Source organism: Eublepharis macularius, chromosome 9, assembly GCF_028583425.1.
Source record: "Eublepharis macularius isolate TG4126 chromosome 9, MPM_Emac_v1.0, whole genome shotgun sequence".
Classification (NCBI taxonomy): Eukaryota; Metazoa; Chordata; class Lepidosauria; order Squamata; family Eublepharidae; genus Eublepharis; species Eublepharis macularius.
Genome location: NC_072798.1, coordinates 30978693 through 30994433, shown reverse-complemented (window position 1 = coordinate 30994433; position 15741 = coordinate 30978693). Strand labels below are relative to the sequence as shown.

The 15741-nt window shown below is 39.5% G+C and overlaps 1 protein-coding gene across 4 annotated transcripts in view; it reads right to left on the bottom strand.

The window, feature by feature from the left end:
- Positions 1–15741, bottom strand: part of WASHC4 (WASH complex subunit 4) — a 67444-nt gene extending 51703 nt beyond the window's left edge. For all 4 annotated transcript variants that reach the window (XM_054989276.1, XM_054989275.1, XM_054989274.1 and 1 more), the window contains exons 1-7: positions 15649–15741; positions 10851–10990; positions 7394–7447; positions 7187–7252; positions 6976–7021; positions 3706–3773; positions 2211–2293 (exon numbers count right to left, since the gene is read on the bottom strand). In XM_054989276.1, the coding sequence (XP_054845251.1) occupies positions 2211–2293; positions 3706–3773; positions 6976–7021; positions 7187–7252; positions 7394–7447; positions 10851–10990; positions 15649–15709 (518 nt within the window). In that variant the 5' untranslated portion in view covers positions 15710–15741. The remainder of the gene's footprint in view (positions 1–2210; positions 2294–3705; positions 3774–6975; positions 7022–7186; positions 7253–7393; positions 7448–10850; positions 10991–15648) is intronic.

The window sequence follows — 15741 nt, the reverse complement described above, 5'->3', positions numbered from 1 at the left end:
GAGCCTACACAACTGAGCACAGCACAGGAGCCATGTGTCTGCCAGGGCACCCAACAACCGCTGCTTCAGCAATTCCATGCAGGCAACAGAAGCAGGAAGTTTCGCACATCTCTGGCAGTTCACAACAAATGGCTGGTGGGTAGTGCTTGGAGTGGTACAGCCCCGGTATAACCATTACACTTAATAATAGTATTTTGTATGTCGGTGTGGAGTTTATATAGAACCTTGGAATGATTGCTGTGAATGCTTTGATAAATAAAGATTACATACACAGTTCCATCCATTAAGAAAATGAGTCATGCTGCTGTGCTGCCAAATATTATTACAAAGAAATTCAGGACAAAACTAACACCTGCTTAAACAGCTGAGAGAATACTGACAAGAGATTATTCGGAATATGTCCAAAAGACTAACGTTAACATCTGTAAAGCATCATGGGATTTCCCAGTGATCCCAAACTCCCTGACCAGACTAAACATTACACTTTAAAAGGGGCTTACTTTTTTAGAAGCGAACACAGTAACTTCAAACAGAACTTCACATCTGGAAATCTCCCTTCTGGTCTTTTAAAATCATACACATGATTCACACTAACACTTACTATGCAATTCCAACTTTAAAAACCAACTAGAAATATTAAAAACTGCACACAACATCTGGCTGCATTAACATGGCTATATTAAAGCAAACCAATGGGCTTCTCGGACCAGATAACACACTTTAATAACACACAGTCTCACACTTTTATTAAGTGGACCTGCCAAGAAATTTTGTTTTTGTATGAAGCAGTCAGGGGATTTTGTTTCCAATAATTTTATGTTGTACACCCTTGATGATGTGAGTCTATCTTTATAAGAGAGTTAAGACCTTGGGTGCCTTTTCAGATGGGAATGGCAGCCAAGAGCAATTCCTTTCAGTTTTAACAACCCATGGTACATTAATCTCAAGGCTAGGCTACTGTTGTATGCCTACATGGGCCTCTACTTGAAGACAACTTGGACACTTCAGTTAGAGCAAAATGCAGCAACTCTATTATCAGGACGGAGCAAACTGCTATCCACATATATCTATTTGCGTAATTTTTCATTGGCTGCCTACTTATTTCTGAGTTCACTTCAAGGTGCTGATGGTTATTTTAAAGGCTTTCACAGACTAGGACCTCTCTCGATATAATATCATGTGGCACTTTGCACTATGGTCAGGTATGCTCTTTTAAATGATCACTAACTGGTCAGTTCTAAATCTCATTTTAGCTGCTTTCGATGCCTTTTGGGAAAAAGCAGGCTGGAGATATTATATATGCACAAATGTATAGAAGAAATCCACCTATCAATTTCAACTCCAGACAGGGAAGCAAAATGTTCAAAATTGTTTGCACCAATTGGTCAGACACACCTCACACAGGGCAGCCCTTGTTCATACAATGCAATCTATGTCCTCACAACAAAATTGCTGTAATATGTAAATTAAGTCAAGCAGATTTTGTTTCTACTAATATGAATGTGTGCATGCAAACTTAAAAAGAGTTCCATTCCAGAAAACAAGGACACTTCCACAAGACAATTCAGCCAGCACAAGCGGCCATGGCTCAGTGGTACAGCACGTGCTTTGCACGCCAAGAGACCCAAGTGTAGATCAGGGCATCTCTAATACAGGCTTCTCAGGCAGCAAGTACTGGGAAAGACCTTTCTGGAAAAAGCATACCAGTAAGAGCAAGCAGCGAGCTAAATGAGCCATGTTTTCAAATCTTTTCAAATTTGCATTTGTATACTCTAATGCATTATTTATTGGAAGTCAGTGCTGTTGATTGTACTGACTCACACTATGTAACCTGCCTTGAGTCTCAGTGAAAAAGGCGAACTATAAATAATATAAATAAATAAATAAGCCTAAGTATAAAGCAGCTTCGTATGTTCATAAACCATCTCTATCTCCTGCAAATAGGGCAAAGCTTCCAACCATTCATGGACAAATATACCACATCAGTACAAAATATCATCATGATTAGATACTTCTTCATGTCTCCTTTAGAATTTAATATAGCACAACAGCCCACACAAAGGCATTTTATGAATTCATACAGTATTTTATATCCCATATTCCTTGACACATGTTCCTTTCTCCTCAAATGTGTGTAATTTTAGGAAGCCCATCAACATGCTAAGTTTTCATCTGGATATCCAAAGATAGCATTTTCTGTCAATATTTACTTGTTATTAGTATAAAGGACAGCGAGTTGATGCACTACATTCACCACCACTTCATAGCACCGTGTCACGAAGCAAGACAGCTCCTGAAATGACAAATTTTCCACAGATTTATATTACAGTTTCCTCACCACACAAAAACTTTTATCCATAGATCAGAAGCTAACAGTGCAATCTCTCTCACTTGAAAAATAACGTGCAGTCACTCATGCAGAGGTGAAAGCTCTAAATAAAATGTGCATTGAAAGACTATTTATCAGATTGGATTTTGACATTAACTAACACATTTTACACCATGTGTTAAGATGTTCTATTATGAACAGTCAAATTCAATACAGCTGTAAACAAACATGAGTATTCTGCACACACGGGCTTAATACCAAATACCATCAATTCCCTTAATGTTAGCAGTTTAATGCTTGCAATGGTTAAAATTACATTGTTTATAAATTCTTAAATGACTTCACATCTGTTTAGAATCTCCAGAGATTAATAGCTGGATCTGTGAAGTCCCAACAACACAGCCATTCATGGTTATGTTAACAGCTGTACCATAACAGTATTTACTGTTACTGAATTTCTAGCAAGAACCAGACTAAATTAAGACTCCACCTAGAGACTGACAACGATGACGTCAACATTTCCTGTCTTCTGGAAAGTGCTAATGGGCTCATTTCTTAGAATGATTCAAAAGTAAGACAGTGAAACATGAAAAATCTAAACCATCTGGAAATTCTCCACACGCTTTCTTATGATACAGCAGATTGTGGTCTGCTAGATCAAAGAATGCACAATACAGACAAAACCAAATAGGTCACGTATCTGTCATATTAACACACAGCAACTAGGTCAAAAGAACTTCAAAATATGTCGATTGCACGTTCTTCTGTCTGAGACAGCACAATCCCATGCCACTGAAATGGTGTCAGGCACGAAATACCATTTCTACAAAAAGCAGAGGAAGCTGAGCAACTCAGACCCTGCTTTCATTTAAGAATGAACAAGCAAAAATTCCTCTGGTAATCGTTCCTTGGGAAATCAAACTGTAGTTTCTTTGAAGTACTAAATATTTTAAACTGAATATTCTTTTTTTAAAAATCAGGTCTTCAAAGTCTTTACTTTGCTTTGTGGAAACAACTGATTTGTCAAGCTTGTGTCCATACTTTTTTCCTGACAGCTTTTGCCCATGAAGGTAAAGGATCTGCAGGAGGTTAAAATTCTGACAGGTGGACCAGCCCCGCCCCCAAAAGAACTAGTTAACCCTTTCCCTGTCACACCCAGCTGCTTTTCTCACTGCAAGGGAAAACATATAGAAGCAATCCTGCCTCCAACTCTCTTGAAAAGCTGTTTTCATGTGTAAAGGCCAAAAGAGGTCCGGGTAAACCTTTTCAGTGAAGGTCATTAACTTGACGCAAACAGCAATTATAAAGTCCATTGCTTAGCAGAAACACACTACAGCAGTTGCAGAAAGAATGTAAACATTACAAGCTCACTTTACCTGTAAAAATGAGATAAATCTTCCCATTTGTATTTGACTATCTCCTTCCACCTTACTGGAATCCAAAGCTTGAAAAGCAAAAAAAATTGAAAGACATTCTCGCATTAGAAAATGTATCATCCGTAGTATTGATTACTCTGAAGATCTCACAACCAGTTTCATGTTACCAACAATTTAAACATTTCCAATGGATTTCAAATTAAAAGTTCATTAGAACACATTTTAAAACTTGCAATGCTGCCTTATCCCCATGAAAAGCAGCTAAGTGGAAAACACTTCTACTCTCTACTACAAGATAAGTTTCATGCAAAGAGAACAGGATCTTAATATATGCCATTGATTATTATATATATTGTCTTGCTATTATTGCATTGTTTTCTACTTTTGTAATTCTATTTTTGCATTGTTTAACATATCTTCCCTGGGCCGGATCCCCTGCCCCTGCACTTACTGACTCAGAGGGAGGATATCAAACTCAGAGAAGGAGGAAAGAGGAGCAGAGGCAATGCAACAAGGCAACCAGTCTCCTGCAGTGGGTTAGTGGTGATTAAACTGTGACCTCCAGTGGCGAGCCAGCAGTGGCAGGCATTCACTCGGATGGCCAGGCCCATCCCAACACTGCCAGAAGCAGCAGGGGCATCATCACTGAAGCAGGAAACCCAGCTCCGTTCCCAACCAAACCCCAGCCTGCAGCAACAGCAGCTGTGGATTCAAGGCCCCAGGTCACGCCGTCAGGAGAGATGAGGTGGAAGCGCCACTTGAGGGAAAGCCAGATAGGCTGGACCAGACATCCTCACCCTGTGAGGCACAACAGGAAGGCTGGCCCCAAGCGAACCTGGCAAAGCAAGGCCCCCTAGGGTCAGATAGTCCATGCGTCAGAGGAAAAAACACCCCTGGGGGAGGGTGGCTGGAGAAGCCCAATGTTGGCCCTCCCCGCAGGCAGCATTTATATAGCAAACCAGGGCCACCCCATTTCTGAGGCTTGCTCCAACCCCAAGGCTGGAAAAGTTGACCACAGAGTGGCCTCAGTTCTAATTTTTGCAATCCTGTGCTGTCTAACAGATGTCACATGCTATCCAATTGCAATGTTCTATACTATGCAATACATCAAATCTCAGTGAGAAAGGTGGGCTATAAATTTGTAAGTAAACAAATAAAGATCCCATTACTTGATATTAGTCAACAAAAATCCTTGATTATAACTACGGACTTCTCAGCAAAAGACAGTTTTGGAATGGGTATTACTTCTGTACAGAAAACTAGAAGTACACCATCATTATGTGTACACCATGAGGCATAACAAGCAGACATAGCTCTCTTGTTTGTGCACATCATGAAAACCACTAATCATATGCTCAAATGGTAAAATACACACATGTTGACTGTGCACATAGATACAGACAATTTACTAACACAGAAGCAAGATCTACAGAATTTTTTCCACCACTGCAACCCATGAAAGAAACAAAGCACAAGTTACATGGTTAGTTTGTATGGTACCAAATTTGCCTGTTTTGTTTAAATTGCTTAGTTTATATGCAAACAGGAAGACACCATCAATTTTTTTAGAAGTGTGAATCTTGCAGCTGCTACAGCCCTCTCTCGTCCCTGCCAATGAGACAGAAATTCAAAGGAAGTGCCTTGTTTCAATTCTGGCAACAAATCAGTACATCTTTCAAAAGAAACTCCAATAACATGCAGCATAAAATGAAAAATTCATCTTAAAGTTGCTCATTTTCAAAGCAATGTTGCATTGCCTGAAACATTTTTTTCTGAAAAACATACCTAAGAGGATCATTTCTCTAGTGCATGCTAGCAACTAAATGAGAAAAACTTCATGTACTGCACTTCTGTATCAAATGCTGTCCTAGGATCTCAGATATCGTGAATGAATTAAATGTCAAAAGACTATTCTGTTCTGAAATCAGTGTGTCTCATTCATCATACACTTGCGAGAAGGGAAACGGAGACCTGCCCTTTTAGCCACTATGCTGCACAGAAGTATCTGATTCAGTAGCTGTCATTTGCATAGGCCTGGGAAGACCCAGTTTCAAATTCTCATGCAGAAGTCACTGGGCAACTGGGCTATCCTTCTCTCTCAGCATAACCAACCTCACAAGGTTGCTGTCAGGAGAAAGGAAGAACCTCATGTGCCATGTATGCAGAACATGAATATATTACCAAGTGCAAAGACCAGTTTTGCCAATTACAAGCTCCTTAGAGAAAAGGCATGATCAGAATGTAATAAGCAAATAAAGAAATTGTGGCAATAATATTCTTCCTATTGAAGAGTCAGCATCAAGACCCCTCATCAATTATAATCTTCACACCAGCTTTTCTTTCCATCCCTCCCTATAGAAGGGCAAGAACCATGGCAGTCCATTCTCAGAGACAGCTCTAGAGGTATGGAAAAGGCTGCTCCAGGCATTTCTGTTTTTCATAGGCTGTGTAAAGAATCTCTTATTTAAAAGAACTTTCAATTTAAATGAAATTATTTGACTGTATTCTTTTTTGAAGGTTATTCTGTTAATGTTTTAAGAACAAACCATTCTTATGTCTCCTCCCTTCATGCCCAATGTTTTAATTGTTGCTTTTATGTTTTTGTATGTATGTTAGCTTTGATGCATTTTGCTGGTTTTAATGATTTTTAAAACGTGGTTCTATTATGTATGTTTTTATTTGTTAGCAGCCTTGGTGGTCCTTATGAGGACAGAAAGGCAGGGTATAAATTCTGTAAAATAAATAAAATAAATAAATAAGAATTTTATAGAGGAGTATTACAAATGTGCCTTTGGTTCTAACAAACAGTATTCAAAGTACATTCAACCAATGGCTTGTAACCGCTTTTCATGCAGCTTACTGATTACATGTTGAATATCTCTGAGCTTTACTCAAAATATAAAAACTCAGAGTTAAGCTTACAGTTTTTTCATTAAGTTTATTACCACCAAGAGGTTTCAAACCAGAAAAATTATTCAAAGTGCAAGCATCCTGCCAAGATGATTTTGCGAACACATAGGAATCCCGACTTGATATGCATGCAGTCCTTCTGAAGCACATAATGCTGCTGAAGCTCCACTATCTAAAGCCAACTTGTATACCCTCACAGCTAGCTTTCTTCTCTCTTTTGCAACTAAGTACTTCTACAAAATGGTTTAACACAGCATGTGCAAGAACTGAAGTACTGAGTGTGTGCTTAACTTTAATCTATAAACCAACTCTAACTATACCAGAAAGTTCATATATTAGCATAACTAAAGAAGCACTTACCTCCTTCCCCATAAAACAAGAGGCCATTGTAAAATTTTGTTTCTGCCTAGGAACAAGCACAGAGATGTTTTTCCTTGAAATGACAACTCTACAAGGACTTAATGTAGAAAACACATGGCTACATATTTAAGTTGTAAGGACATGAATATATTACAAGGTCTAGACACATATTTTGCCAAATGCAAGTCTGTGTTATAAAAAACGATATTACCTCATATTTTAGTTTTTTGATTTCACAGCAAAGGGCAGCATACACAGTGATGACTTTGTTCAGAACCTGGTAAATCAAACAGAAGAACAACGTATTTGTCTATGCACAACATAAAAATGAGAACAGTTCAAAGGAATTAAAGGTGACAATATAACATTTATGGTTGATTCTGGACTTAAGAGAACATTTGAAACTTGAAAACTTTACCTTGTTTTCTGTCTTTATGAGTTCAAGTAAGGAAGACTGTTCATAAGGCAGAAGCTAAAATTAAACAAACACAGGAGCGTATTTAGGAAAGCCAGGAAAGCATGACTGACTAAACTAAAACATCAAATCATAGTAACATAATTTTGTCAAGCTGAGTTCCAAATAAAAGAATATGAGGGGAAATGCACTTTTTCTGTTGCTGGCAGGCAATTCTCTATGAGATGATCAGTTTTCATATTTTAAAAAAGGACACAGAAAGAGAATACATTTAAGCCATAAGATTTCTTTTAAAATACTCATTCAAAAATGCTAAATAAATAATGAATATTGCCTAGGAAAGATCGACCGAGTAGTAGCTGTCAATTCTGTACTTCTCCATTTGTATACATGCCAAGAATTATATGAACATGATTTGTCCCTAGGCCCACAGCTAACATTACTGCTGACAAGAAGCCATTTTGCTTGACTTCAGAGGGTCCTGCAAGCTACTAAAAATGTAGTCTCAGGGGTATTTTAAAACAATGTTCCTAAGTAGCAAACACAATTATGGGTTTTCTGTAACCGTTTGAAGTTTCAGATGTACAATTCTTATTCACATTAAAGAGGCTCAGATTAAAAATAAAAGGGGGCTATGGAATCATCAAGTTTCAACAGAAAAGGCAAAAAAAGTTCTATTATTTTCACTTCATATGAGACATGCAGTAATGTCTATATGATGATGTGATCCAGAAATTTAAGTGAGATCTCTTCTCCCCATTTGTAAATGACATAAATCTTTGATCATAATAATAATAATTAAGAGGAAGAGAAAAGGTTGTGGTCTTAAAGCAGACTTTTTTTTCCAGAAGGGGAAGGAAAGCTAGGAACATAATTCCCTTGGGCTCCTGAATCTCATTTTAAATCTAAGCATATGTTGAGAATCATGTGTTGGTCCCTTATTCTTTATTAATGTTCTATAGTTCATCAGCTTTTACCACATAGGTTTTTCATGATGACGTTTTATACTAATTTTTATGCTACGCACTTTTTTTAAAAAGCAAAGGAGAAGCCATTACAAATGTGCACCAAAAAATATCCAGGTGATTCAGATCTAGGTTTCATGTTTTAAACAAATCTGGGACTCCTGAAATCTAGATCAGATTCTCTGATTTGAGTTACAGAATCCTGGGTTTAATCATCCATTATTCCCTATGAGGAATAATACCCACAGGGCTGTTGGGACATTTTTTTAAGCAATCCCCACCAAATTTGCAGGGAACATACTCCTGACAGTCCCTTAAAGACTCCCATAGTTTCAGGAGGATTGGATTCTGGGTTTCAATTCTATGGGTCCTAAACAAGCTGCCCCCAGCCCCTCTTCATTGTTTCCTATGGAGGAAACGTATTTCCAAGACTTTGAAACTCCACGGGTTCTACCCTCTATTGCTTAGAATTCTCTGGTTCAACATTAACTCCCTTGCAAACTTATGACAAACCAGAGAATCCCTATGTAGAACTAGGGAATCCCAATGTCAAACCAAAGAACCTCTAAGGAGGAGCCCTTTACTAAAGCAAGGCAGGAGAGCTAAGTCAAACAAAGTTTAACAGGCAGCCAGTGCCGGCAGCTTGATGGGGTTCTTCTGGAGCTTGGGCAGAGGGGAGAGGCAGAATAGGATGGGAATCCACTCTGCCTGCTACCTCCTCCCCCACCCTGCTAGCCTCACTCTGCTTTCTGCTTTTCTGCCACAAGGTAGAACTCAGTTTGGCTCCATTTGCACCACTGGCCTCTTGCTTGCTGCTGCAGTGGAATAATCCAGCTCAGTAGAGTATGGATGCCAGATCAGTTCCAGTTTTTTTCAATGGGAACCAGGAAAGCCAGATTTAGCCAGATCGGCAAAACCCCAGCTTCCCTCTCCCCAACCCCACCAGTTCCCAGTCCTAAGCTACAAGAGACGAATTACACAAGAACACGCATGTGAAGGACGTCGCAATGTTAGCCAGGAAACTGACTGCTCAGGTTTGTTTATTTCCTCTTCGCCTCTTAGAAGGGGAGGTGAAACTGACAGCGCCTTCTTTCCCTTCCTGAGGCAGCAAAGAGGAAATTAACAAACCCTCTGAGCAGCAATCTCCCTGGCTCCATAGAGAGGGGAAATTAACAAAGCCTTCGGATCTCTTTTAAAACTCAGCTTCCCGGCTAACACTGTGATTCCCTTCATGGGCTCCTTGTGTAATTCATCTCTTGTAGCTTGGCTCCTAGATCACACAAACTAGAAGCCATGCCAGGAATCTCTTATCAGCTCCTGAAGAGCCACCAGTAGTCTGGGAATCCAACTGAACCAGCCACACCCTGTTTCTGAGGGGCCTCAAGGATCTGTATTCTGAGGGAAAGGCCAAATAAGGAAATCCCAAGTCAGGAATGTCCAGTTAATATTTTTTATAATGTATGTATCTTTAATTATATAAGAAACAACATTTACCACAATACACTGTATGTGGGTCTGTTTTTGAAAAGTATTTGAAAACTTCAGTTGGTGCAGAATGCTGCAGCCAGGATGCTGAGTGGAGTGGCTGAGAGGGGCCATATAACTCTAGTCTTGGCTCATCTATGCTGGCTTCCAATCTGTTTCTGGGTACAATTCAAGGTGCTAGTGTTTACTTTTAAAGCCCACATGGCTTGGAAGCAACATACCAGAAGGACCACCGACTCCCTTATGAACCTACCCAACTGCTATGGTCATCATCCAAGGCCAGGCTTTGGGTGCCCTCCCCTTCAGAGATTACACAGCTGGAAACCCGAGAGAAGGTCTTCTCAGTTATGACACTGAAACTTGGGAATTCTCTGGCCTGGGAGACTTGCCTGTCCCCTTCTGTTGTTGTCTTCTGCCAGCAGGTGAAACCTTTTTTTGTTTTGTCTGTTCCCTCAGCGCTCTCCCCTTCCTACCCTGTTTTTAATTGTTATTTTTATCTGTGTGCACTTTATTATATTGTTTGTGTATTTTAACTTGGTTTTAACTGTTTCATGTGTTTTGATTTGGTTTTAATGGTTTTAAAGATGTTTTTATTATATATGTTTTTAATCTGTTAGACACCTTGGTGGGCATGATGAGGGCAGAAAGGCAGGATATAAATTCTGTAAATAAATAAACACAGAAACTGCTTTGAGCTTGAAAAGCAGTTTATGCCTTAAATAATAATTTTAAGGATCTATATATCATAATGGCCAAGCCGCTAAATATAATGCCAGCTTATCCCTACATCTTACTAAATTATGGCTGCAGATTGCACAAGTTTCTTCCTAAAGCTGCACAGTTGCACAGAAGACCTATCCCTATCAGTGCGATTTACATGTACACTACTGTATGAAGCACTAAATTCATTCTCCGAAGGCCTTTAGCACCCAACTGATCTCCTCATGTATTTTAATAACTCAACAGAATTAAAGAGTAAAAATATATATGCACATTAAACACAAGCATACATTTAATTCAATGGGATCAAGATTAAAGTCCCAAACATCTCCCACAGAGTCGTCCAGTGCATCTTCAATTCTCTTCAGTTGAGAGGTGTATGCCTCAAGGAATTTCCCATAATTCTTCAACTGCACTTCAGCATGGATTTCTAAGAATAAACAGTATTGTTTTCATTATAATAGACTAGGGGTACAACAGCCGCTAGACTATCTCTTAAAGTTTTGATAATGTAAAAGGTCTAGAGTAATTTCTTGCTCTGTGTCTGTTTTTTTTTATTACAAAGGAAAACAATCTTTACTTTTCAAAGCTGTATATGCAAATTCATCTTTCTACAAGTAACCTCTTTGTCTAAAACAGAAAGCAGCTAAATATTTAGACCTTAATCCTTTTCACATATTCCATAGCTTTTAAACAAAATAATGATACCACATATTATAAAAACTTTCAGATGGTAAAAAGTCATAGCATGTAAACAGATAATATAAACATTTACTATGCCTAAATTTTCCTGCTGTCTTGGAAATTACAGTGGAAATTATACCTGACTTACTCTTTCTACTGAAGTAGGATGTACTTTAATGTACTTTCGTAAAACGCAAATCACATTTTGATCATTATCAAATTCTAAGTTACAAGACAACAATTCAGAAACCCCTCCAATCATGTCCGTGTAAGCAGAATTTAGAACTCACATGTGAAAATTTTGACCTTCTTTAAAAAAAATGCAACTTGTTACTAAAATCAGTCTGTTTTCTATAAGGCTGGAAGGTAGTTGATACCAATGTTTTAAAAAATCCTATGGGAAACCAGGAAGTCTGAAGGGTTTAGAATTCTTCATTTTCAAAAGACATGGGGGGCATGGTACAAGTTATTGTATAAAAATGATAATGGTGTAGAGAAAACTGATAAACATTTTTCTCCGTCTCATGCAACACAAAAAACTAAGGGTCGCTCAATAAAATTGATTAGCAGTAGACAGGACAAACACAAGAAAAATTTCTTCACCTGGATAAATTATAGAATTGGTGATGATCACTAAGAAGGATAGTTTTAAGAGAGGATTAGACCAATTTATAGTGGATGGGTTTGTCAAATTTGTGCAGGATGGATCTGTGCAGCTGAAGGCAATGTACTGCTGAATTCCACTGGGCAAATACTGAGTTAGAGCTGTCACCATCATGCTATGCCACTGCTGAAAACAGGATGCTGGAATAGTACAACCCTTAAAATCCAGCAAGATTCTTATTTCCCCATTACTAAACGCCTACAACACTGCAGAACTGCACTACTGGAAGTTTTTAAAATGTAAATAACTTTGAAAGCTACTGTTTTAACCATCTTAACACAGACTGTTTCCATTTTATATTGGGCAGGAAATGAATGCAGTCAGGCAATGTGCAAGATGATTTGAAAAGAACATATTGCCCCATCACTTTTTCTAAGTTTCACATTCCTGCTATTACTACGTTATAATCATATTATTATTCGCTGCTTATATTGGCTTGCACTTACAAAATTGAATTTGGGAAAGTGATACACTCTTTTACATTTCCTTGCAAAACATGCCAGAATAAGAGAGCATTAAGATGAAAAAGTTAACCTGTTCTATCAAGAACCAAAGGTATTGATATATAGATCACTATTGTGCAAAATTAATAGTTCATGAAATATTTTTAATAATCATTGTGTAATGCATTCAGCACGAAAATTCATTTCATATTATGCAAACAGTGGGACATACACATGCACTCTGTTTAACTGTGTGGAATGTCTCCAAGAACAGTGCAGATAAGGATTAATATTTGATGTAATTGTCAAGGGAAGCTAAATTTTAAATAGCTGCAAAAACACACGGAAAAGATTGTCCGTTACCAATTCCTTCAAACCAAAAACGAAAGAAACCTAACCCACCATATAACTAAATTATTCCAATGTAACAAGTTCGCTGGCTAAAATAGGGAGAAGTTACAATAAGCCTTATTGTATCTAAAACAAAGCTGTCTTAACAGGAAAGAACAAACTATCCCCCTAATGTTGGTACTTTGTAAAAAGAACAAACAAGTAAGAGAAGGGAATGCAATGCTCGCGAAGAATGAAGAGTGTCAAGTGAAACAGAAATCCACACAGGAAGACCAAGGGGAAGGAAAGTATTAACAGAGAAAATGCTTGCCCAAGAGGAAGAAAGGAAGTACGATATAGAGGGGGGAAGGGAATTTAGTGACACTGCTCTGTTCCAAATCTGTGGTACAACAACAGATGATTTTATGAGCAATTCAAATGAGATATATTTGAATTCAAATAACTTTTATTCCTAAATTTGCAGCACATAATCCAAGAGCCCACTTTTTTATTCTGCATTCATCTAGACTACCCTCCCCCTTTCCCCTCCTTCCATGGTCACAATCACTAAGAACAGATTTGAATCCCAACCTCACCTGAAAAAAAGCAATGAAAGACTGAGCAAAAAAAGCAAAGAAGTAGATAAAGCATATCCAGGCACATCTCAGTGATGCCAGTGATCTTGAACACAGGTGTGCATTAAGTGGCACATATTTTCCTTGCAGATTAAACCAGAACTAACTCCGCTCCCCCGTTCCATAATCACAACCAATATACAGGATCACTATCTCCATTCCATTCATTGGAAACATACTTGAGATTCCTTAACCACTTATACTTTAAAACTTTTAATCCCTAGTAATCATGGAGGGCAAAGAATAGTTTTAAAAGGAGTGATTTTTTAAATCCATGATTTCCATTGCACAGCTACAGGGGAAGCTAGAATTTTAACCAGCACTGCCATGCCTGATTATGGAACCCCGCACTATTTCCTCTATTCCTGCTCCTGGCATCACTCATATCCTCATCTTTCCCTACCTTCTCCTCTCCTTCCTATCTATACACCAACCTACCTTTTATCTGTCCCCATCTTCAGCTATATTTACTTTTTTACTTCATTTATACCCCATCTCTCTCTACGACAGGTACCCAAAGCAGCCTACATTCTCCTCCTCTGCTCCATTTTATCCTCACAACAACTCTGTAGTAAGCTAGGCTCAAGTCTTTCAATGAACATCATGGCAGAATGAGGAGTCAAACCTGGGTCTCCCAGATCTTAGTCTGAAACTCTAACCACTACACCACATTGGCTTTTGTAGGATGGCTGTTGAGCAGCAGCAGCAGCCAGGCCTGTGTGAGTCATGCAGGCAATGTTACCTGGTGGTTGCTACCAGGCCCAGCCTAAAACAAGCAGAAAAGGGACCTGTTCCCTCCCCCTGCCTTTTACTTAGAGAAACCAAGGCTGGAATTAGCTGGCAATATTAATGTAGCTGCCTAGCAATGGCCACTGAGAGCATTTGTTTCTTAAAGCTATAGGCACTCCTTTTATCATTTGAGGTTTTTTAACTCCCCCTCCTCTTGTTTTTTAGGTTTCAGATTTTTCTGCAAACTTGAGGCATTTCTCAGATTTGTAGAAAGATACAACTTGGTCTATTCATAACTCCAGTCTCCAGGTTTAAGTATCCACAGATCTGGCCACGCTGAGAATTGGATATGTTGATGATCATGCCTACAAATGTACATTTCATGCATCTGATGAAGCAACCTCTAATTCACAAAAGCTTATATAGGAATAAATTACTAGTCTATAATATGCCACTGAACTCTGTATTTTGCTGCAGCTGATTTTGCTGCTAAAAACTAACAAGGCCACCCATACAAAAGTGTCTTGTGGGATAAGAGGTTTATTCTAGCACAAGCAAAAAACATGTTCATCTTCAAGTGCCAAAGGCTTGCACGCACTCTCTCTATTTTGGCAACAGCAGCTACACCTTTAGAACCCATTGCAGGATAATTCTGGGTGGTAACCACATTCGCCCAAAGCAGCAGAACAAAACAGCCCAGGGGCACCTTCATGGCTAACAAAGTTTATTATCATTGTTGTTATGCCAGAATACATTTTTGGCAGTAGCTGTGTTGGTCTGTAGGAGAGCAAGATTCAGGTCCAGTAGCACCTTAAAGACCAGCTAGATTTCCAGGGTATGAGCTTTCAAGAGTCAGACAAAGGGAGCTTTGACTGTCGAAAGCTCACTCTGGAAATCTAGTTGTTCTTTAAGGTGCTGCACTGTTACTTAGGTTTGCCAGCTCCAGGTTGGGAATTTCCTGGAGATTTGGTGGGGGGGGGGTGGAGAGCAGAGTTTGGGGAGGTGAGGGGTCCTCAGTGGAGTGTATTGCCATACAGTCCACCTTCCCAAACAGTCATTTTCTCCAGGGGAACTGATCTCCGTCACCTGGAGATCAGTCGAAATTCTGGGATATCTCCACCCACCACCTGGAGGTTGGCAACCCTACGTGTGCTACTGGACCCGAATCCTGCTCTCAGAATAAATTTTGTGTGAGTCTTTAAAGTTGCCACTAGACTCCCGTCTCTGAAAATAAGGATTCCTGTAAGCTGTGGTGACAAGGAATTAGCGGATAGATTTGTTATACTTCTTTTAATTGTAAGTATTGTTTCCCCCTAAGGAGCAGGGTAAAGGAGGCAGATATGATCTTGGAAAGCACCCTTTTTACCCTTGACCGAAGGAGGGGTAGGGCTGAGGGGCGGCAATAACCCCGTGGCCCTCACTCCGCGGACAGGCGACAGATCTCCTTCGAGGGGCCGAGAGAAGCTACCAGGAGGAGGGGGCAAGCCGGGAGGTCCCATTTCGCAGGACGGGGCAGGCTCAGCGACTCCCCTTCAGAGCCCCCCCCCATCTTAGTTCCTTGAGAGGACGCGCACTCCCCTCCTCACTCTTTACCCGCTCTTACTCTGAGATCCGTCGTCGACGCGATCAAAGTCCCACTCCGGGGAGAGGGTCTCCAGCGCCATGACAGACCCGCACACAGCAACAACCAGTGGCG